General features: G+C 43.4%; 1 protein-coding gene across 2 annotated transcripts in view; it reads right to left on the reverse strand.

Annotated features, from left to right (window-relative positions):
- Positions 1-903: 903 nt before the first annotated feature.
- The window catches only part of LOC148028535 (Tetratricopeptide repeat (TPR)-like superfamily protein), a 191,204-nt gene continuing 168,367 nt past the window's right edge, over positions 904-23,740 (reverse strand). Inside the window, exons 24-27 of one of the 2 annotated variants that reach the window (XM_087688817.1) lie at positions 3,067-3,306; positions 2,345-2,985; positions 2,058-2,264; positions 904-1,960 (exon numbers count right to left, since the gene is read on the reverse strand). In XM_087688817.1, coding sequence (XP_087544943.1) covers positions 1,764-1,960; positions 2,058-2,264; positions 2,345-2,985; positions 3,067-3,306 — 1,285 coding nt within the window. In that variant the 3' untranslated portion in view covers positions 904-1,763. The remainder of the gene's footprint in view (positions 1,961-2,057; positions 2,265-2,344; positions 2,986-3,066; positions 3,307-23,740) is intronic. The other variant, XM_087688818.1, reaches the window with a different exon arrangement.

A 23,740-nucleotide genomic window follows, 5' to 3' on the forward strand; every position in this document is an offset into this window, starting at 1 on the left:
TCTACCCATGTGCCATGTTTCATGCCCTATTGTTGCAAAGTTCCTTTTGGCCGAGGGGTTATTGATAGGAATATCTTTTCTTGGAGAAAAGGATTGGTATAGCTTTGCCTCCAACTTGGCCAAGCACTCACTTCTTTCTCTACATTGGACATGAAAAGATCTAAGTGACCTATGAATGGTAGCCCCAATTGCTATAGCTACAACTTTGCCTGTCTCTCACAACACTCGTTAGCATACCAATAGTTTTTTTGGAGTACCGCACAAGTAACATGGTCCATGGGTACGCAACACCGCATCGCATCTAGAATATGCAACGAAAGCCAACTCAAAAGATATGCCAAGAAGACACCTTCATGTCATGGTATGCATCCTCCACGTCCTGTTGTGTCTCAAGGCCATCATTCCATAGATATCCCTCTCGCACTGTGGCTCGCTCGCAACATGTGTGTTGCATTGGAATAGCTTGCACTTGGGTAACTTGGTGCTTGGAGTCACCAAATCGCACCATGGAAGACATCCAAATTCACAAGTATCTACCTTCAACCATCTTGGACCACGGTGCCACAGGGGAAAGATAGGTCACTCCCACCTCTCCTCCATACTTAAGGGATAGTAGTGCCACTAATGCAAGCAAAACTCCTCTCAACGTTGTTGCGATCTCATCCAAAGTCAGTGTGGACACATAGTAGAGAATTTGTTGTATACCCAAGCTGTCCATTGTAAAAACTAGTATCTAGGGTGTCTAGAAACTTGGGTTCCTCAGGGTAAACATTTTACGAAACTCAAATATGAGAGAGAGAGAGAGAGAGAGAGAGAGAGAGAGAGAGAGAGAGTGTTGTGCACACTACGCATGCATAGTATCATGAAAGATGCATGCATACATGGGCATACTTGTGCTAAGGTTAATAGTTGTAAGATACACGAACACTCAAATACTTGAAACCAGACAAAGGTCTGGTCTATCTAGTGAATTCAAGACTGATTTTCTCTGAAAACCTATTAGGCACATCACTCTATTTGGGTAAAAGCTTCCCAAGTATGCATGATCTACTGCCAAATAATTAAGGCCATGGGACAAGTTTGCAGGATGAAACATGCTTTAATGTACAAATGCACAGATCCTGCACAAATGGCACTTGCTCTTGAAGTGTAGAGCAAGGAGTGGCACAGAAAGCTTAAGGTTGTGGATTTGGACAAGAACTGTGCCTGTTTTGGACATTTTTGTGAAGCACTATGCTCCTAATACATATGATCAAGTGATTGTTGCTACATATGATCAAGCAATTGCTTCATCATGTGCATTATCCTTGGATTGCTTTTGCAGAGAAACACAACTGCAACAAGAATGGGAAGATGTCTATAAGATTGTGGCCAAGCTGTTGTCAAAGACCTTGATAGCTCATTATTGCACCTGACAACTTAGCAACTGCATACACGTAGAGTACATCCTCGCAGCTTGAAATGATCCTTGGCTCAGGAAACTGGGAACCCGATTTCTCTTATCAGATCTCCACATGCTCATGATCAGCTTTGGACCTTGCTTATGCTCCAGGCCCTTCAAATGCACTTTGACCACCTTCAGTGTTTGGAAATACAGGACTTGGCTTTGAGTTCCCATTGTAAACATTATTTGTCAGTCGTCCCTCTTAAGGGCTTCTTGTGAAGAGTAAAGAACCTTCTTTTACTATAAAATCAATCCAGTCGCTCGGCTGTTGGTGTGCAAGAGAACCTCCTTTGACTAAATAACAACTGCAGTTGCTTGATCATGAGTGTGTTACAACTTCTGTCTGCTGAAGCATGGTCCAATAACGAGTGCAGGAGGGATTCAAGTGCACTGCTCTTCTGAACCATGATCTTGAACTGTAATTCAAATCTACAGCCCTGGAATCAGTTACGTCTGTACCTTTTGATCTCTTTGCTAGTAAGCCCATTTGAAAGTAGACCTCAGCTGGTTTGTGTTCTGCAAGGAGGCATTCTAGGTAAGCACAGAGGACGAGAAACAACAGAACCAATATTTTGATCAAGAAAGATGAAAAGACTAGAGCAGTGCAGCTAACCTGGAGGCCAAATAGACCATTCTGATCTTATAAGTTTCTCCCATTTCATTGTGTTATTAGTTTTACCCGCCTGTGCCTGGGCAAGCATAAGACTTGCTATTGGCAGCTTCACGACGCTGCTTGAAGCAACTATTGAAAGGCTGCGAACAGCTGAGGCTAGATATGAGGATCCTGAATCAGTTTTGCTTAGCTCCATACCAATTGCACCTGACATTCGAAATGCATGAGAATTGAGAACATAAAATCAATGCTTAATGCAAAATGATCATATCCCTATTTAAAAGTACCATGTAGAAGATGCAGCTCATCAGATTCCGTCCTTAAGGTTAATGCATTTAAAGCTGCTTGTTCTGCACTTATAAAGTCCCCCTTTCGGGCACTCTTCTCTGCAGCTTTGAATGCCAAAAGTGCCTTTTGAGCTTTGGTAATTTGAGGCAGCACTAACTCGTAGCTTTTAGATGGAAAATCACATACTTCCTCTAATCTGCAAGTGGAAGTGAGATCAATAATCGAAAGCCATGTCAGAAAGTCCCCCCTCCCAAGACTATTAATTTTCTCATATGTTGCAGCTACAGCAGATATATTCCCTTGAATAGCATAGCATTTGGCAAGCTGCAAATGACACAGAGATTTCAAAGGATCAGAAAGCTGGAGTGCAGTAGAATCCAGGGCTCTCTGTAAAGCTAGTCTGTTATTTCCACATCGGAGAGCAGCTTCTGATGCACATAACAACATTTGTGCTTCCATGTACAGATATCGCTTATCAGCAGCATGGTCAGCTCTTTCCAAACTTGTGAGGACATTTTCTGTCATCCGTTGAATCATTCTACAAGTGCCAACAGGAAACCGTTGTTCCCGTGTTTGTTGCATCAAACTCAGAATCAGATGATATGGTGCTAAAATGTTCCAGGGTTCCAAATGCATCCACCTAAAGACATACAAAAGATCCTGGTCATACAAATGCAACAGGACTGTCTTTGGCAATGTAGAGATTTGCATGATACAATACCGCTGCAGCTGTTGGATCGTAGAGGAATTTGATTTGCGTTGGGGCCTACAAGATGAGAATGAACAAGAAGACTCAACATTGCCACATACGCTGCAAGCAGCAGCTGTTGCGCCAAGCATTTGGCAGAGTTGATTCATCTCGTCGAGTTTCATACTTGACAAGCTTCTATAGCAGCACCTAGAAGCTAGAATGGTTTCATTTCCTTCACTTTTTTCAAGGAACATCTGCATCAGTTTGGTCCTGACATGTGCATACATCATTAGTATAAGGCAAATTACCAATACAGCTGAGAACAGAAAAGGCTTAAAAATCAGTCAGTTTTAATACTCCTTAATCATCAACTAATTGAAGTTCATATTCACAGCATGAGAATGAGATAAGGGGTCTTACCAACTATCATCAACACGACTACAGCAGCTTCTCAACAGCTGATTGGAGCCTCTCAATATGCACTTGGCTGGCATGTTCATATGAGTAGGATCAAGAAGACCCCAGCAGCATTGCTTGGTACATATGGACCACCAGATGCAGCCATACTATAGATCTATTGGATATACACACCGCGGAGGCTCCCTCCAAGATCTGGTCCAAACTGTCTATGGGAGATAGGAGAGGATGCAAGGCACCTTGGAGACCATCAGGATTTGGGATTCTGGCACCTTTCACTATCAGATATACAGTCTAGCACTATGGACCCCTTCATTGGTTATTTATTCAGGCCTTGTAATAAACTTCCACCTTTGTTGTATATTTTTTGTTAAGGAAGTCCCCTATTGGGTTGTTTGTATACTGTACTTTGCCTTGGGATACATTGTCCCTGAGGAGTTTTATTGATGGAAGTTCCTTTTCTCTGTTTAAAAAAAGTGAGGATCCCAACAGCTCATAGAAGCCTATTAATAAGCACTTAGCTGGTATACAGCAGAGTAGAAGTTGTCCATTGAAGATGCAGAAGTGCCTTACAGTCCAAGCAGTATAGGGTTGTACTGATTTTTCAGGATACTCGCAGAGAGAGAGTTCTCTGTGTATAGTAGTGGCTTCCATTCTAGGCAGAGGGCCAGCCTGTGCTTGTCAGGATTTTCATCCTATTATGTTAGAAGACAGCAGATACACTTTTAATAAATGCATTGGAATTTTCTTAGACAAAATGAAGTGCATATGCATAACTGTACTTGGATGGGAGCCGGTTCTAGAATTATTTGTTTTCACTTGGATTGGTACATTGGGACAAGAAGAGGTGACCAGGTCAAGAAGCAGCAGCATATTAAGGCTTCTGAGCAGTGAGACCCTTACTCATGTTTCCATATGGATAATACACATTCTAAAAGGCTGAATGCACATATTACAGGGTGACTCAGATTGTTCCCTTACTCATGTTCCCTTACTCAGAGAGAGAGGTGGCCTTCTGCCACGTGAGATGCATTCATCCTCTTCCATCTTGGGAACTCCTATATAGTTTGGTATAATTGATGCTTTCCATAATCTTCTAGTGGTGATTGGGAGATGTCTAACATCTATCTTTATATCATTTTATCTACAGTTTTCGCATTTATTGCTCACATAGTGATCTTTGTAACACGTCTTTAGTAGGTTTCTAATCTTGGAGGTTTTCTTCAAAAGTTTAGGCCAGCTAAAAGGTTAATCTTACGTAATGAGGGCATCTCAGAAGACATATTCCCTGCAAATCCTACCGACCTCTCTGCACAAGCCTCCCCTAAGAGTCTCCAACCCTCCATTGTGGACTATGGCTACATGTGTATTCATACACCACTTTCTTCTCGAAGCAAGCACCCGAAGCCTTTAACATGTGCTACCTAGATACTCTCTCGAGTCAATCACCTCCCTCTTTCTTTCTTTCTTTCTTTCTTTCTAGGTGACGATATGATAATTCCTCTAAAGTGGCTGTAACCCAACCAAAAATTCTCCCTCTTTAGAACAGGCCATCATCTCCATCTGAATACATTTTACCTTGTTATAAGATATTAGTGCATAGTCTAGACAGTGCTAACAAAGTGGAGGCCTCACCCAATAAAGCAACACACACACTCCCATAGTTGCCAAGGAACCCATTTTATCAGGTTAGGAAACTCATTTCATACCTGAACATTTCAAAAACCTATGAAACACCTATTTCAAATTTCCCAAAAAGCCAAACCCTAAAAAAAGTGTTTGGAAATTTGTAATCAACATCTGCCACAGATTCATTTGACACACTAATATCAATATTAGCATTTGATTGCCAGGATTTTTCTAGAGTTGTTGATCTATGATGCAAATATGGATTGTGTTACGGGGATGTGAAATTTTAAGATGCTTTCATCTTGTTGATAACATTTGATTAAGTTATTAATCAAATGCGCACGGTTGTTTAGCACATGTGATGCACATGGTAGTTATTTCATGGTAACAGGCCAAGGAACTCGAGAATGTTGTGGGTGCCAAAGACAAAAGCTGTGATAAGTTATGCCAGCTAGGCTTTGGGGGTCAAATTTCTGCAAAAATTAAGGTTTGACAGCCACCTTGGGACCCATGCCAACAAGAACAGGCATCATACATTGAAATCAACACCTGAAATTTGAGGAATTGACAAGGATTTCAAATGCAAAGTCATTCATTGTAAATTGGGGCAGCAGTTGGCCAGTTGGTGGTTCCATTTGTGTAAATCTTGGGTGAAAATTAGGGGCAATTGGCTGAATTACTTGCTGATTGTATGTGCAACAAGGGACTCTTGGATTAGCAAAGGTGATTGTGGAATCTCAACTTGTATACTATCCATTAGCAATTAAAGATAAAGAAATACTAACAAGGGTGCCAGGCTTTTGGGCCAACCGGGTGTCTATTGTCCAAGATTGTCAAGGTTATGTGTCCATTTCAATTAATGCTCAGCTTAATTGTTGTAATTAGGTGCTTGATCAAGTTTTACCAGCATTATCCGAGGAGAAAGGGTGGTTTCTTGGTTCTATTGCCCAGATTCAACTCAATCCCTTGATTTGGTGGGCCACCCAAGGCACATGATTGCAAGCCAAAGCTTTGTGCTAGTGCTGATTTTTGCTCTCAACTGAGAAATTACAGCAATATGTCCTCTTATAGTGAGATATAATGAAGCAATGATGATGCCTTGCAGTATGGATACTCATATGGGGAAGAAGAAAATGTAATGCCTAATCTTGGACAAGGCTCAGACCATGGACAACAAGTTGAAAACGTTGTTCTTGGGCAAGATGCAAGGGCTTCAAGGCATAATGAGGTTGATGACCAGCAAAGTGAAGAGGAATTTGATGACCAATTCAAGAATCCGATGAAGACAGCAGCAAATCTCTTTGCTGAATTGGCAAAGGATCATCAATTCACCGGATTTTTGAATGCTTCAAAGAAAAACAGCAAGGACAAGAAGAACAAGTCATCTTTTATACCTTTGGGACAACAAGGTGCATCGAAGAAAATGCCAAATCCTTAATTTGAAGCTCCCAAAAATGCTATGGAAGCAAAACAATTAGTACCTGCGGGGCAAGAAATGCAAATGCAAGGCCATCATGGAAGTGTCCATCCAATGGATTTTGGACAGTGGGGCATGCATGCTATGATGGGGCAACTAGGATACTTTGGTAGTAGAACAATTTTTCATGCTACGATAGGATAGGGACCGCATACGAGAATGTAAGACAAAAATCCCTACAATATGTAGTAGCCAATGCATGGTGTGCAAGGCCCAATATATTTGGGTACGGCTAGAAATATGCAAAACCCTATGTATGATAGCATTGGCTTGATGCATGGGGCACACAGTAGCATGTTTGGTAATGCACCTACACCCCCAAATACTTATGGGGCTCAAGGAATGAGTGCCGGTCATGCAAATGCTCCGTTTGGTATTAGTTTTGATGTAAATTGAGCGAATGCACTCTTTTTGCAACGGCTAGTGTATGACAACTTGACACCCGAAGAAGCAACAAATGACTACGATGAGAGTGGAAAAGTAGTCAAGTTTGACCTCTTCAATGATGCACAAGATAGGCTGAAAGATTTGACTTTCATTTAACTGTTTAATGAAACCTATTTAAGGAGAAACTTCACGGAGTTCTCAAGGATTTGAAAGGTGGTCACTTTCTTGAAGAGGAGGTCCACTCTTTTGATGCAAGGTAGAGCACCATCAACATGGGTATAATTCAAGCAAATGTTTGCATCGAATTGGTTGACAAGTGCCTTTGAGGTGGACATCATGACAACTTGGAATAAGTTGGATGCTAAGGAATGTAAGAATTTGAAGCAATATAATAAGAAGTTTTGGGATGCATTGCTGCCTATCACTTCCTATCGGCCGGTACCCCTTCATGAGCAAGTGGAAAAATATGTTTCTATATTGCCCAAAGGAATCAAGGATTTTTACATTAAATCTACCGTATCTAGTATATTTTAGCTCATAGAGACTACTAGTACAACAGATACTTTGCTATATGGAAAGGATTCGGGCTTCCTTGAGAGTGGGGAGAAGCCGAATAAAGAGTTGTTTAAAGTTAAGGGGCAGATCCGAAAATCAGCCTGAAAAGATGCCAAAACAGCAAAGAAAGGGCTCGAAAACATTGGTACAACGTAGGGAATTGATGGCTGCAAATAAATGCTTCATTTGTGAACACGAGGATAACATTGCAAGAGACTATCCCAAAAGGCAGCAAGCTGGAAAATAAAAAAATCACAGTGATCCTAAAGGAAAGAAGCCCAAAACATCAAGGGGATTGGTACTCGATGCTATTAGTGATCAGCCCAATGATGATGCTACTGAGTTGTGCAGAGCATGGAGCAAAATTAGGGATCAGTATGCATTGATTTTCTTTGATGATGGTACATGAGCTAACTTCATCTCTATTGACATGGCAGCCCATCTAGGCATCAGAGAAGATGAGATGGAATCCATGGGAAAAGTTAAAATGGCATGCAAAGGCCATACAAAGCCTATCACACCACTCATTGGAAAGCTTCAGTTGCACAAACAAGGATATGTGGACAGCGAAGAGTTCTTCATTACTCCACTTGAAGGTTGTGATGTATTGCTTGGAATGCCATAGTGTCGCTGTACAAATGCAATGATTGATTCTCGTGCAAAAGAGATCACTATTCAGCATAAGGAAAAGACACTCACACTTGATATAAAATTAAAAGATAAATCTATCCCTATTATATCTGGAGCTACAATTTCTAAAGTAATGAAAAATCATCTTTCAGCGTACTTGATTTTTACCAAGGATAAAGATGATAGTGAGGATGTTGGGAATATGCCTAAGTTAGAGGAGGATTGCAAGTCATTTCTGAAAATGTATGTTGATTGCTTCTCTTGGTTACTTCAACAGCGAATACCACTTGAAATGCCAAAAGATCATGGTATAGATCTTATCCCTATAAGTAGCCCACCTAATAAGCTACCCTATAGAGTTAGTGCAGCCTACCACAAGGAGATTATGAGTCAAGTGAATGAGCTGTTAGAAAAAGAAATAATTTATTCCAGTTCATCTACTTTTTGTTCTCCAATGCTTTTGGTACAAAAAAAGGATGGTTCATGGCGTATGTGCATTGATTATCATGCTCTAAACAAGATCGCAATAAAGAATCGCTTTCTGACCCCTCGGATCGATAATGTTATGGATAGATTGCAGGGCCAGCCATATTCAATCATATAGATTTGAAAAGTGGATATCATCAGATATGCATTAGATTGGAAAATGTGCTTGAGACAACTTTTAAGACATCTTTTGTATTGTATGAGTTTCTTGATATGTCTTTTGGACTTACGAATGCTCTTGCCACTTTTAATCAGATGATGGATCACATCTTTAGGCGACATAGAGGATTTGTGGGCACTTTCTTTAATGACATGATTGTCTATTCAAAGAACGAGGCAAAGCATAGAAGAAACTTGGACATTGTGTTCAATGAATTGCATGAGCATAGGCTCCTTATCAATGACAAGAAAAGTCAATTCTTCTTGCATGAAATCCACTTTTTGGGGCATATTGTATCGGTTGATGGTATTCGCATGGACCCTGCAAAGGTTGAGGCAATACAATCATGGCCACCTTTGAGAAATGTGCATGAGATTCGCAGCTTCTTGGATTTATGTTCTTACTAGAGGAAGTATATACGCGGGTCTGCTAAAATTGCATGTTTATTGCATGTCTTGCAAAAGAAGGATGTGTCATTTAGATGGACAGTAGTGGAAATTTTCAGCATTTGAAAAGTTGAAGGATAGGATGACTTCAAATCCTATGCTTGTGTTGCCCGATCTAAAGAAGTCGTTCGTGGTTCAGTGTGATGCTTAAGGTAACAAGCAGGGTGGTCATGTTGTGGCTTATGAGAGCCGAATTCTCCACAGTGCAAAGAAGAATTTGTAGATCTATGAGAAAGAGCTCTTGGCTATAATTTATGTACTGTCTACATGGAAACATTATTTGTTGGGGACTAATTTTACACTGCAAACATATCATCGGACTTTAAGGTACTTTCTGACATAGACAAAGTTCTCATAGAAGCATATGAGATAGGCAAATTTTCTCTCTATGTTTCATTTTCAGATTGTACATATTGATGATAAAAAGAATGTTGTGATTGATGCATTGTTACGTAAGCCATAAAATTTCAATGGTCAGCATGCTTTATCACATGGAGTTGGATACTATGAAAGAGTAATATGTTGTTGAATCGGACTTCGCTAATATTTATGATCAGCTTTGCAATGGCTAGAGGCATGAGCACTTTGTGCTTAGAGATGGATTTCTGATGATGCATGGACGACTATGTGTCACAAAGCAGTTGAAACCTAGAGTTATCACTGAAAGTCATGCTCCTCCGTATGCAGGACACAGAGGTATTAATGCCATAGTCAAGGCAGTGGAGCATTTCTTTTATTGGCCAGCTTTGAGGCATGATATAGACAGTTTGTCAGGACATGCGTTGTATGTCAAAAGGTAAAACATGATGGGCAAAAGATACCCGACTTCTTGCAGCCTTTGCCTATTCCACATAGGCCTTGATAGAGCATTGCAATGAACTTTATTTTTGTGCTTCCTAGGACATCTACAAGGAATGATGGGATATGAACTATCATTTGCAAGTTTAGCAAACATGCCCATTTCATTACCGAGAAAGAAAATAAAGGCTGATCATATGGCATGCTTGTTTTTGCAGCAGATATTTAAGTATCATGGTATATCAAAGTAGATCGTCAGTGATTGAGACCCTCGGAAAACTAGTTTATTTTGAAAGGGGTTATTTGAGAACATAGGTACCACCCTGAAATTCTCATCATCCTTCCATCCCTAGACAAATGGTCAGTCTGAGGAAGCAAATTCCACAGTGTTAGATCTTTTGAGGTGCTATATCTCAAACTAGGAGACACACTAGGAGCAGTATTTGCCCTTGAGTTTGCTTATAACAATACAGTGCATAGTTCCACTGGCAAAGCTGCATTTGAGATGGTTGAGGGTAACAACAAGGTACCACCTATCTTGCAAACTAAGGATAAGATCTTTGAGGTTGAGCGTTATGTGGAAAACTTGGATGCAACCTATGCAAAGATAAAGTATGCACTTCAAAGATTACATGAAAAGCAAAAAAAAACGGTTGATCACCATAGATGTGCTTTGTAGTTTGCAGAGGGCGATTATGTGTTGTCGTATTTTAAAAAGGCAAGGCTAAAAAAGATTAAAGAAAAAGAGAGTTTGTATTCGAAGTTAAGTATGAGATACTATGCATCCATCTAGGTGTTGAAAAAGATCAGCGATGTGGCATATCGGCTCAAGTTATCTCCACATTGACGGATACACAATGCCTTTTATGTCAATTTGTTGAGGCCTTTTCATGGTGATGTGCCAGAAGATATGTCTACTAAAATTCAGTCCGAGGTTAACGAGCTAGATGAGATTTTGATACCTGAGCAGATCTTTGCATATAAGGAAAGAAAGGTTAGAGGTAAAGTTTCCAAGAGATATTTGGTAAAATTTCAAAATTATTCACCAATGAATGCAAAATGGATGGAAGAGGATGACTTGGCAAACCATCCTTAATTGTTGCAACTTTAGCTAGATGCCTTTCAGTTAGAGTCGACTTCAATTTGAGCTCAGCCAAGTTCAGTAAAGCAAGGATCCGGAGTATTACCTGATGCTCGAGGGGGGGAGGTAGCACTTCCACTCCTCCAGTTGTGGACACCCCTTGTATGTAGTGAATCTCGGATTTTGCATCACTTTGGGATCACTTCATGATCAATTGGACATGAACTTTTGCCTCAGTTTTCAGATCAAATTTTTATCAATTTCAACTCAGATTTTGATCAGTTAAGAACCGTTATGATCACTTTTGGAATCAATTTTGTGTCAGTTTTTGCGTTAATGGCATATCAATTTTTGCAATTAGTTTGAGGTCACATTTGCAGTAGTTTGCGATCAGTTCTCAGATCAGCAAGTAATCAGATTATGATCAGGTTATGCTCAAGTTTCAACGGTTTACAGCTGGTTCCATGAATAGTTGAGAAACACATGCTATGGATGCATCCAATGGGTTTTTAGCTGCAAATCATGGCTGGAAACAGTGACAGCAGCCACCTTTTGCACATCAAGAAGCTTGAGGGTGCACACAATTTTGCAATATGGCAAAAATAATGCTACAATATCTTGGTGCCGAAGAAACAAGTAAAGCCCATCAAAGCGAAGGAAATAAGACCAGCAGGTATGGACCAAGAACAATGGGATGATTTGGATGAGCCTACACACTCTACCATAGAGCTCTTAGTGTCAAACAACTTGCTCTTTAGCATTGAGAAGCTAAGTTCAACATACAAAATGTGGCAAAGACTTCAGGAATTGTATGCTAAAAAAAGTGCAGCCAACAAGGTTTATTGGCTGAAAATTTTGATGGACCTTCGCATGAAGGAAGGTACAGCCATGTCTGTACATTTGAACGAGTTCTACTCAATTTTTAGTTAGCTGATTGCTTTGGATTTCTACATTGATGATGAGCTCAAGGCTACTTTCTTGCTATGCACTTTGCCTGAAAGTTGGGATACTTTCAGGACAGCTTTGAGTAACTCAATTGCTCAATTTTTATATTATGATGTGGAGAGTTCCTTGCTGATGGAAGAACTCAATAGGAAAAATAATTCAGCAAACAAGTCTTCTAATGCATTGCACGCTAGGGGCAGATTTCAGCAAAAGGGCAGTTCTAAAAATAGAGCAGGCAACAAGTCTCGTGGCAAAAATATGGAGTGTCATCATTGTGGGAGGAAAGGGCACTACAAACGGGACTGTTTTCAATTGAAGAAAGAGAAAGCCAAAAGCAAAAACACTGAAGACAACAAGATTGAGAAAAAGGACAGCCAACCTACAAAGAAAACCAATGTGAAGATAGAGGTTAATGTAGTCACTCATCAGAATGACAGTGACGGTGATGTACTTAAAGCAATGTGAAGAGAGGTAAATGTAGTCACTCATGAGAATGACAGTGACGATGATGTACTTCTTCCTTCATCTTTGAGTGCACATGCATTTACCAGCAAAATCTGATGATGACATGCACACTTAGATACTTGATTCAAGTGCGTCTTTTCATGTTACACCACATCATGAGTGGCTTTTTGACTACAATGGGGATGCACATGGTGTTGTCCACTTGGGGGATAACTATGCATGTAAAATTGCAGGTATTGGCGATAAACTCCTATATCATAAGTTGTGCCTTTTTTTGGGGGGGGGGGGGGGGGGTGGGGTGTGCGAGGAGCGGACACTACCACAAAACTAGTGGCATTGTGCGGAGGGGAGGTAGACTATAGGTGAGGTGAGCTAGCACGGTTGTGGAGGACGTCGCCCCTGTGGGGGGATACTGTGACTAAGGGGCATGAGGCTGGTGAGGGGCTAGGCAAAGGGGCTGTGTATGTGTGTGTGTTTTGGGGAGGAAGAGGCTTGCTGGGGTGGTGAGTCTTACAAAGGGAGTGGGGGTAGTAAGGGAACCCATGCTCTCCTACAAGGGTGGAGGTGGTGGTTGCTAAGGGGGGGCCTCTAGTGGGGACCTAATTTATGGCCCCCAACCTCTGCTGAGGCTACGGTGTCAACTGTAGCCCATCCTATCTCCTCCCCCTCTAACACTGTTGGACCCTCGTGAATCTCTCGTGTAGCCCTTGCACCAAAGCGAATACAACCCACGGGCTAGTGTCCATTGACCACGGGCTAGTGTCCAAAGCCATGGCATCGTAGGCACTGGGCTGTCCTGTCTCACAATGACATGTTGTCTAAAGGTCTGCCTATCTATCTCAATCTTTGAAAACTTCAAATCTTTTTTGTATCTTCCATTGCCACCCGTACTTTCAGGACCTTTGCAGCCGTAACTACATCAGCAAAAGAGGAGGGAGGACCGTGCTAAAGCAACGCCCATAATCCTCTACCAACTATTAGTACTTGACAACAAGTCCAGGTAAGGCAAGATGACGGAATAGCAAGGAAGTCTGTTGTGGAGCTCAAAGTTGTCAACGGTGGAGCCGTAGTACCACGGGACTATGTAAATGGCTCCCTTCGTGGAGGCTATGAGAAAATATCATTAAGCTCCATAGCTGCCTCTGCTGAAGTACACATACTATAAAGATACCTTAATCCATCAGTCTTGCTTCCCTGATTTGCATAGTACCAATGCACAACATGAAAGGGAGCCAATCACAGAGTTGTGGCCTAGATGGAAAGTGACCGACAACCTTAGATTGTGGTCTCCTCTAGTTCCCTTTCCCTTTCCATGGCACGAATGGACAAAAGCTGCTCCTCCCTGAGGGTGATGCACAAGGCATGTGACTGGGGTGCACTTGCAAAGTGCTCCAACATCAAACCAAGAGTTTCCATTTGTTGGGAATAGAGGGCCACCGTGCCGTTTATACGTGCTCGGATGTGAACATACCCTTCGTACTTGTACTTTACATATAACTATCGCAAAAACCTAAAAGAGGTACAACTCATTGTACCCACACATCGTGTATCTCTCTCACTCTCACTCTCTTCTGCTGCTCACACACACCCACACACTCTCTCTCTCTCTCTCTCTCTCTCTCTCTCTCTCTTTTTTTTCGTAAATCTCTCTCTCTCTCTCTCTCTCTCTCTCTCTCTCTCTCTCTCTCTCTCTTTTTTCGTAAATCTCTCTCTCTCTCTCTCTCTCCGCCATTGTCATTGCTGAAGACTGCATCTCTACTGCACATACACCACTTCACCATTGTGAGTCTTCATGGTGGACCATCCGAGAATACTATCGATGTTGCCCAATCACGAAGGGTGCCTTGAAGCGAGGGGGCACCACCAAGTACACAAAACAGCCCACCTATTGGGGGGGGGGGGGGGGGGGTGTGCCGGCAGGTGTGGGTCACAAACACTTTCCCTCCAGAGAAGTTTGAAGGTTTTCACAAACCTCTAGGCTTACTCCCCTTTGTGAAATACCCTGCAGTCAAATTGTTTGAAGGAGGATATCTTAAAGTTCTTGTTTTTGAAGAATTCAATCTCTTCAAAACTTCTCAATCCTATGGATTCAAGGCAGATCATTCAGGTTTTATCTTTCTTCTTGAAGATCTTGTTTTCCATTCAAGCTAAAATTTTAGATCTGTGATTATTTTGGGAGTTTCAAGATTAAGTCATCATATCAAGATGTCAGGACAATATACTCATAGAGAAAAAAGGTTATGAAGTTCAAAGATGGGAAATACTGATTTGCAATTTTTAGGACAATATATTGTTATGAACAATTATGCTCTATACCTAAATGGACTATAATATTCATGACACTGCATGCCTACAGCCAATGCCTACAGCCAATTATGATGTATAATGCATCCCATATCAAGAATTCATTACCCATCCTTGACATGTACTGCCACCAAGTGTGTGCATATCCCTCTAGGGCTGCAAATTTAATCTTGGCATTCTCTGGTCTAGGATACAAAGAGAAATACATCTCAAGCTTGTCAAAACATTCTTCTAATTTGGTAGGGGATGGATTTTCACCCTTGAAATTAGAAATTTTTATTTTCTCCTTGTATTCCCGCTCATATTGATGAGATTGGCCATTATTGTGTTGCTGTCCATAAAAGTGAGAGAGGGAGTGTGAGGGAGTGAGTGTGTGAGGGTGAGGGACCGTGGGGTGGAGAAGCTCTCCATCTTCTCCTCTCTTCTTCTCTTCTCCTCTCTTCTCTTCTCTTGCTCGTGGTGATGGAGCTTGGAGCGTGGAGCTTGAGGATGGAGCTCGCTTGAAGCTTGCACTCGGATCGTGGAGCTACCGGAGTGTGTGGGAGAGGAGGTAACTCGAACGGCATGGAGGTAAGCTCATTACACCCGTAGATATGGATGGCACGTCGGCTATGTGAGAGGTAGCCATTAGTGCTCGGCTTGAAACACTTGAAACAATAAGCGGTCCCACATGAATATAACTCCTACAAATTCTAGTTCATGATATGATCCTTTGAAAAATGATTTTTAGGGAGGAATACTGAATTATCACACTTAAAACTATTTGGTTAATTCATTGCATATGTTCATGTGCTTGATAAGTTGACAAAGAAACTTGATCTAAAGGCTAAAATATGTATCTTTGTTGGATAGTCGACTAAGTAGGGGTAATTGATTAACTAATTGAGTTTTGATAAAAAGTTAGGAAGGTTGGGTTATGTGTCAAATAGGGGTTAACTTTCGATTATGAGGTAGACTAAGGTTATTATATATATCTAGATAATGCATTTAACTAAGGTTGCCTTGAATTGAACAAGTTATAAGTAGGCTAAATGTGAGGCCATAATGAAGGGGAGGTGGTGATTCTATAGTTTAATTAAAAATTGTAGTAATTATGAATATGAATGAATGGCTAAAAATACTGCATGCCTTCACTGAACACTCCCTCTGTATCTGAGTTAATAAAGTCCTAGCTCCCCCCAAGCCTAGAATTTTCTATCTCTAGGTAGAGACGAGAAAAAGAATTAGAAACCTACTCTCCCACTATAGCAACAACCTGTGTTGAGAACCTCTTCCAAGAAAGATGTGATTTTTATCTTTCCATATGGTTGGACTTTACCCTCGAAATGACATTAAAGAGGAGGTTTTCCAAGGCTAACTGACCCATGCCAAATGACAGATCCCTAGGCTCCAACAATGGAAGATTTGGACCTGAGATCCCCTTCCAAGGTTATTGGCCTTGTTTTATCGAAAGATCTAGTATATGCTAGATTGCCATAGTTCTCCATAATAGCAGCAGTGATGGTCTCTTATCTCCATAGCAGTAACTTCTTGAATGGCTACTCACCTACAAGAAGACATCCCATAAAGAGCTTCAGAAAGCTCTATTGCTAATCTAGTTCTATAAGCCAGAACATTTTGGATCTAGGCATGATGACCTCCCATGCTACCTTCTCACTAGCCAGGCTTCCATCTCCTCCTACACCCAAAGAGGCACTTCACCTAGCCATGCCCTAGAGAACACCCAATAAGAAGCGATATTCAACATGATTGCTAGGACGACTTAATTAGCAACCACAGCTCTCCCTGAAGAAGAAAATCTTGTAGTGCTCTGGTGAAAGAGCTTCTACCTTACAAGTGTTCTCCATTGCATCCACACTGTAGACTTATAGGATGTTTCTCTGCAAGATTTGGATAGAGATAGTTTGCACTCTCCATGGGAGATAGGAGATAATGCAGGGCAACTCAAAGTGCATGAGAAGAAGAGATCCTTCTCTATGGACTGAGGATAGGCACCTTCTTACATTTAGGCTCACATGTGGTCCAACATCATAGACAGACAAACTAGCTTTTTACTCTACCCATGTTTAGAACCAAGTGAATAACTAGAACCTACCTGTGTGCTGAAGAGAATTGAGCAGCAACTCCTAGAACCTCCTGCTCTAGAGATCCCATCCTCAACACATGGTGTAACGTGCCCCACTAAGGAGCCCTTAGCGGCACGACTTAGTGGTCCATCAGAGATTTTTCTTAAGTGATGCCGCCTGGTACTCCTTAGAATAACACGGGGTTTGTCACAAAAGAAGATGCAATCCACAACAACTTATTCTTCTTTAGTGCAATCCCCAAAACAATACACGCCAGTCATATGTAAAAGATACACATCTCTGGTATTTTCTTTACATCGCAAGTCTTTCCCCTAAATGATGCATGCTTTATCATGCACAATCCATGCATAACTCTCTACGTTCCACTTCCACGAATAATCTTTATTTAAACGTATAATTGTTCCATCATTGCTATGCAAAAGCAAACTGGCTTAGGTAAATAAAGCCAAAATAGCACCTAGGCCTGACAATTTCTAAATCCAATCTAATCCAAGTCTAATAAACCCCAATCCAGCCTAGGTCTAATGATATTTATGATCCAACTAGCTTGTTCATGTGGCAACATATTTACTAAGTTAGATAGCACCTAGAAAGTTTGCGATGCGGGTGGAATGGACATCGTAGTTGTGATCGAGTGTTTTGTATTCCAGGTGCCCCTCTTGGGTGTGATTCCAACTCCTAGCTCTTTCGCTTCCTTGACTACTCCTTGTGACAGTCCTTGGATAGTTCTTAGGTTGCCTTCGCAACTTCCCGTCTTCTTCTATCCTTCTTTGATTCCTATTTCTCTCCCACACTCTCTCTCTCTCTCTCTCTCTCTCTCTCTCTCTCTATACTTCCCCCTCTAACGTTCTCTATCTTTGCCTCTCTCTCTCTTTCTCTTCTCCTATCCTTTCTCTCTCCCTCTACCTCTACTCCTTCCCTATCTTATCTCCTCTTCTCCCTTTCCTTCTTCTCCCCCTCTTCTTCCCTCTTTTCTCTTCCTCCCCTATTCTTTCTCTTCCTCTCTTAACTATGTACTCCTCTTCTTCCTCCACTATCTTCTCCTCCTCCTTTTCCCTTCTTTTTCTCCCTCTTCTTCCCTTCTCCTCCTCCTTTTCTCATCTTTCTCTTCCTCTCCACTATCTTCTCATCTTTTTTTTTTCGTAAAAGGTAATTGTATTAATTACGAAAAAAATACAAGATTACTTGATTACAAGATACATGACGACAATCCAAGCCATCATGTGAAGAGGAGCTAAGTACTACAAGTTACAATTTCATGGCAAGGATGCTGAGGAAATCGCCATATGCCAAGGACGGAAGTCCTCCGTAGAGAGCAAATCAGAACGATGGAGAAGAGCTAACTGCCAATACAAGAGGCCCTTAAGCCTCACAATATGCCGCTGAACATTATGGGCGGAATCAAACAGAAAGGCATTCCGAATGGTCCAGTTATGCCAACAGCCCCAGTATCGAAGAAAGTGATACATGAGCTTCATATGTGGCTGTGCGGGAGTAGGGTATTTGGGCTGGCCCAGAACCCAATCAAAGGGGCGCAGTGTGATACCAACCACCCCTTGCCAAACGGCCGACAAAAATAACCAGACTTTCTGAGCGACGGGGCAAGAAATAAATCGGTGGCGGGCGGATTCCATAGTAGTGGTGCAAAAGAAACAGGTGCCATTGGAGATTCGTCGCTTGGAAAGAGCCGAAGCAAGCGGAAGACCCCCAATCATCACTCTCCAAAGAAAGACTTTGTATTTAAAGGGTGTCTTGTTGACCCAGCCCTCCATCACAGTTGCCCTCCACCATGACCGGGATTTGCGCAATCCCCATAAAGCATTCGCTTTAGTAACTAGCCATTGATTATCTTTAATCAGAAGATGATACACTTGGTTGGCAGAGGCTTTGCTCAAATGCAGCCGGCCTTGTAGGTCCCAATCCTGCCAGGGATGATCCGAAGCAAGAGCAAGAAAGGGTTGTCTGCTGTGGATCACCGTCAATAGCTGTTCCCATAAAGGCCTATATGCACGAGGGATCCTGAAAAGCCGCCTAGCAGTACGAAACGATATAAGCACATTGCGACTGGCAAGGGTGGCATCCGCAACTGAGGACAAGCCCAAACGTGCCATTCGGTTGAATTGGGGTCAAAGCTCATGTTTACCTTCCCACGAAAGTAAACGCGAGACTGCCAGTAATTCCAATTGAAAAGAGTTAGTAGCCAAGCGATCCTCCGGTGGGTGCCACTAAGCCTTTTGAAGGACGTGTTTCCAGGAAGACACCAAATGAGTAAGCAGCAATGAAGAAGAACTGGAAAACTGCGAATCAGCATTCAGAACGTGCCACCAAGAACTTCGGAGTTGGGTATTGCCATGCCGAAGCCCATGGCCCTCGAGGAAATACCGGGCGATAGCGACCCACGGATGATGATCATCCGAGCACATGGCGCGGAAAAGGGACCAACGAAGTGCCTGCATGTGGGTTTGGGCATCTAAAATAGCTCCGCTACCCATGCGTTTGGGGGTGCACGCATGCGACCAAGAGATCCAGGAAATACCTGCATGCAATGAGTCCTTCTTCCATAGCATGAAGCGAATAGACTGAGTGAGAGCATTCAGAGTCGTAGGAGTCCAGGGCAACAATGGCAAGAAATAGGTGAGCATTGGCAACATAATGATCTGGGCTACTTTGAGGCGAACATGAAAAGGCCGGGCCTGAGACTTCCAATACATAAACTTGGCCACCATTTTCTGAGAAATCCACTGCAGAAGCTCCTTTGGGGGAATATCAATGCCCAAAGGGTATCCAAGATGCCTGACAATGGAACCTCGAGGAACAACCAGACCCTGCCAGTCCAAGGACTGCAAATCCGACTCCGTGCAGCTTAGAATGGCTGATTTGAGCGCATTGATACGAAGGCCTGACGCCTGACCAAAGAGACCCCAAACATCCAATGCTTTTCGAAGGTTATCCTTGTCCGCATGCAAAATCATAAAAGTATCATCCGCCAGGGATTGGCTAATGAAGTGTTGTCCGGTAGGAAGCGACAGTCCGGCCAACTGGGAGGAGGCGGCCATATGTGATAACATGGAAAGAACTGGATGTGTCGCAAGGGCAAAGAATAAAGGGCTCAAAGGGCACCCCTGTCGGACAGAACGGGCAAGGAGAAATGGCTCAGTAACACCTCCGTTCAGCATGACTCTCGAAGACGCCGCAGCACTAATGGTGTAGATCAGACGAGACATCCGAGCACCAAAGCCCATAGCAGCCATAAGGTCACCAACGAAAGACCAGTCCAGATAGTCAAAAGCCTTTTCCAGGTCCAGTTGAATCAGTACCACCTCCTGATTAGAATGCCGGGCATAATCAATGGCCAATTGGGCATTCAAAACATTGTGGAGAATATTTCGGCCCTTAATGAAACCATACTGGAGAGGGTGCACAAGGGCAGGGAGATGCTTATGGAGCCGATTCGCCATCACTTTGGAAAAGATTTTGTACATTGAACCCATCAAAGAAATGGGGCGCCACTGTGTCAGCTTAGATGGCGAAGGAACTTTTGGAAGCAGTTTAATAAGTCCTTGTTTCCACGAGGGAGGCATGATCCCCGTTTCCCACACCTGCTGAAACAAGGCCTGCAATGGTTTCGCCAGTTGGGTAGCGAAAGCTTCAAAGAACTCATTGGTAAGACCATCCCAACCCGGACTTTTATCTTTGGGCAAGTGTAACAAGACATCCATAACCTCTGCTTCACCAATATCTGACTCCAGAGTAGCTTGCATGTCCTGCGGAAGCTGATTGCGGACCAGGTCATAAAAAACCGAATGGGCCTGAGTAATTTGGGCGGAAGATGGAGAAGCGGAACCGAGAAGGTCACGGAAATAATTCCTGCACATCTGCACAATAGTCTGTGGATCCAGGATAAGGTGGCCTTGTGCATCCTCGAGTCTGGTCATATTCTCTCGAGCAGGAGAGGCATGGAGAGCTCGAAAGAACTTATGGGTCTGACATGCACTATCTTGCAAAGTCTCTGTCAGATGTTGCAATTTGGCCTACTGATACGATTTTAACTGGAATTTTTTAATAAGCTCGGCCACCCGCATGGCCAGTGCAAGCAGAAATGCATCATCCGGAGTGTCCATCAGCAGGGAGCGAACCAAAACCAGCAGGTCCTCCACTGCCTGTCGACGGCGCCGACAAAGAGAGGCATGATAGATCCCATATTGCCGAGCAACCCGCTGCACATTAGAGAGCAATCTTTCAAATGACGCAGTGCCCTGAGAGGAAAAGTCCAACAAGAATCTGTCAAGCAATTGCTGCATGTAGCCTTGGAAAATTGTATGCTTTAAGTAGGACGAGTTGAAACGCAAAGGGAGTCTCTCCAGAAATTGCTTGAAAGGGGCAATGGGTTGTGCAAGCAACTCGAACTGCAGAGGGAAATGGTCCGACAAGACATATTGCTGCAACACTTTTATTTCAAGCATCTCAGGCAGAAAATCATCATTCTGCATGATATATATACGGTCCAACCGCGACCATGTTGAGGCATACTGGGCCGAATGGAAAGTAAAGCCTGGAGAAGACGGGTGGAGCCAGGACCAAAGATCTTGCTTAAGAACAGCAAGAGCCAACTCTTGCCACATACGACTTTCCGGCGCATCCATGACCGAGTGTTCCGATGTAGACTGGGAAGAATCAACACACATATTGAAATCCCCCATGAAGAAGCCCCGTCTGCCAAGCGACAAGGAAGTCTGCAGAGTCTGCCAAAGCTCCCGGCGAGATAACAAATCATTCGGAGCATAGAGGCCAAGTAACCATAGGATTTCCCCTTCGAATAAGATTTCAATCACCAAGAAGCGGCCATGAACATCATTTTTTATAAGAACAGGTTGATATTTGGCATGTACAATCATGAGCACACCCGAGTAATGCATGGCCTGTGTTCCTGCATAGAACAAACGAAAGCCATGGCAATCCACAACTTTACCGGCATCACCGTGACTCTTGTGCTCAACAGCGCACAGGACATCCCACTGATTCTCATACAATGCAGCCCACATGGCATGTTGCTTGTGGCGAGAACAAATTCCTCGCACATTCCACGTGGCTATTTTCATGTGTCTACAAAACACAATCAGGTACGAGGCACAGCTTGCCTCGATTTGACTTTATCGGCAAGAATGTCCAGGACTCCCTCATCCAAGAAATCCGCCAAGACCGCAAAAGAGTTCTGAGGACCAGATTTGGAAGTAGATGGCATATCTGCTTGCGTGGGGTTGGAACGTGGGTAACGACGGTCCCACGGAGTAATGACGTTGCCTCTGGTATCAAAAGCCAGCTGGGCAGGAGGACCCTTTAGACGATCCGAATACATTTTCCTGGCGGGCTGATGACGGGGAGCTGAAGAAACCATAACAGGAGCAGAGCGCTCGGAGGACATCATTTCCTTCCTGCGCATATAGGTTCACATGGAATCTTGTGAGGTAGTAGGCACAGTACTCTCCATGCCAGCACCAATCCTGTTGCCTTTTTTGGGACGAACTTCAACCCAATCAGTGGCACGGGAATCCTGACCCGAAACCTGTTGTTTGCCTTTGGCCCGAACTTGGGGCGGGTGGATAGTATCCAACGACGGAGCATCACACACCATATCTTCCATGGGCGGGGCAACATGACCCGCATCTGAAACGTGTTGTTGCTCTGGGCATTCAGCCATAAAGTGCCCCACCTGTCCACAAAAAAAGCAATGGCCGGCAAAATTGGCCCATTTCAAACGAAAGTGTAACGGATGCATACCGGAGCAATTGAGGCGTAGCCACGCAGGCCGTTTCCTTGCAGTATCCCATAACATGCACAAGCGGTTGCGATTCACAGCCCTGAGACTGGGAGGGACCAGAACCGTGCCCACCGCGGCCATAGCATCCTTCAATAGCGGCCAATAAACAGCCGGACAATTTTCCACTTCTACCCACACAGGGCATTCACGTTGCAGGAGGCGCTGGAAATCTGCCATCGGGCGCCAAGGAACCACATGAAGCAACCGACGATCAAAAAACAAAGGTAATTTAGACAGGAGAGCAACACGGTGCGTCTCTGTTTTCAAGAGGACCTCAAAAAAACCTCGGGATCCAACAAAAATCTCTTCAACACATTCCCCTTGTAGCAGACTCTGCAGCCATTGGCGAATACGGGAAAGCAGCAGGATGCGACCAGTGAAGAAGAGTATCACCGCGCGATCATAAAAAACCGAAAAGGAGCGTAGGACAGTTTTCGGGTCAACGGTAGCTTCCAGAACATCGTCTGGAGCAGAGTCAGAGAAGGCTTCCTGATTATGTTGAACATATTCACCAAGTAGAGTGTTGGCAAATTCCAACAGATGCTCCCAGTCCACCTCCTGAGAGTCCACAGAATCCGAAGCAACCTGCGCATAGGAACGATCCGGAATAACCCCTATCTCTTCCGGGGTATGCTTGGTACGTTAACCCGCAGGCTGGATGTCAGGACCCGGGGGCAATTCTTCAGGGCACAGAACCATATCCTCCGGTTCCTCAGCATCAGAGTCCGGGCCAAGTGCTGCCACCGTTTGGTCAATGAAATCCAGATCCAAACCAGCCATCGTGTAGGACGAGCTGATCTCGAAGGAGGACTGACCGACAGCGCACATCAGTGTCAGCTGCGTTAGAGAGCTGCACCCCTATAAGCTGGTTGCGCACACGGCGGAGGACGACCCGCAGGACGTCATACGGACAGGTTGCAGGCGTTAAAAGTCTGGGATGACCACCACGGTGGCTGACGGGCGAGGGCAGCGTCTCTCTTTCTCTCGCTCTCTCTCTCGCGCCTTCTCAGGCAAAACAG

Source organism: Lygodium microphyllum, chromosome 11 (genome assembly GCF_053477565.2).
Source record: "Lygodium microphyllum isolate KBCC chromosome 11, Lygodium_microphyllum_v1.1.10, whole genome shotgun sequence".
In the NCBI taxonomy this organism is placed as follows: domain Eukaryota; kingdom Viridiplantae; phylum Streptophyta; class Polypodiopsida; order Schizaeales; family Lygodiaceae; genus Lygodium; species Lygodium microphyllum.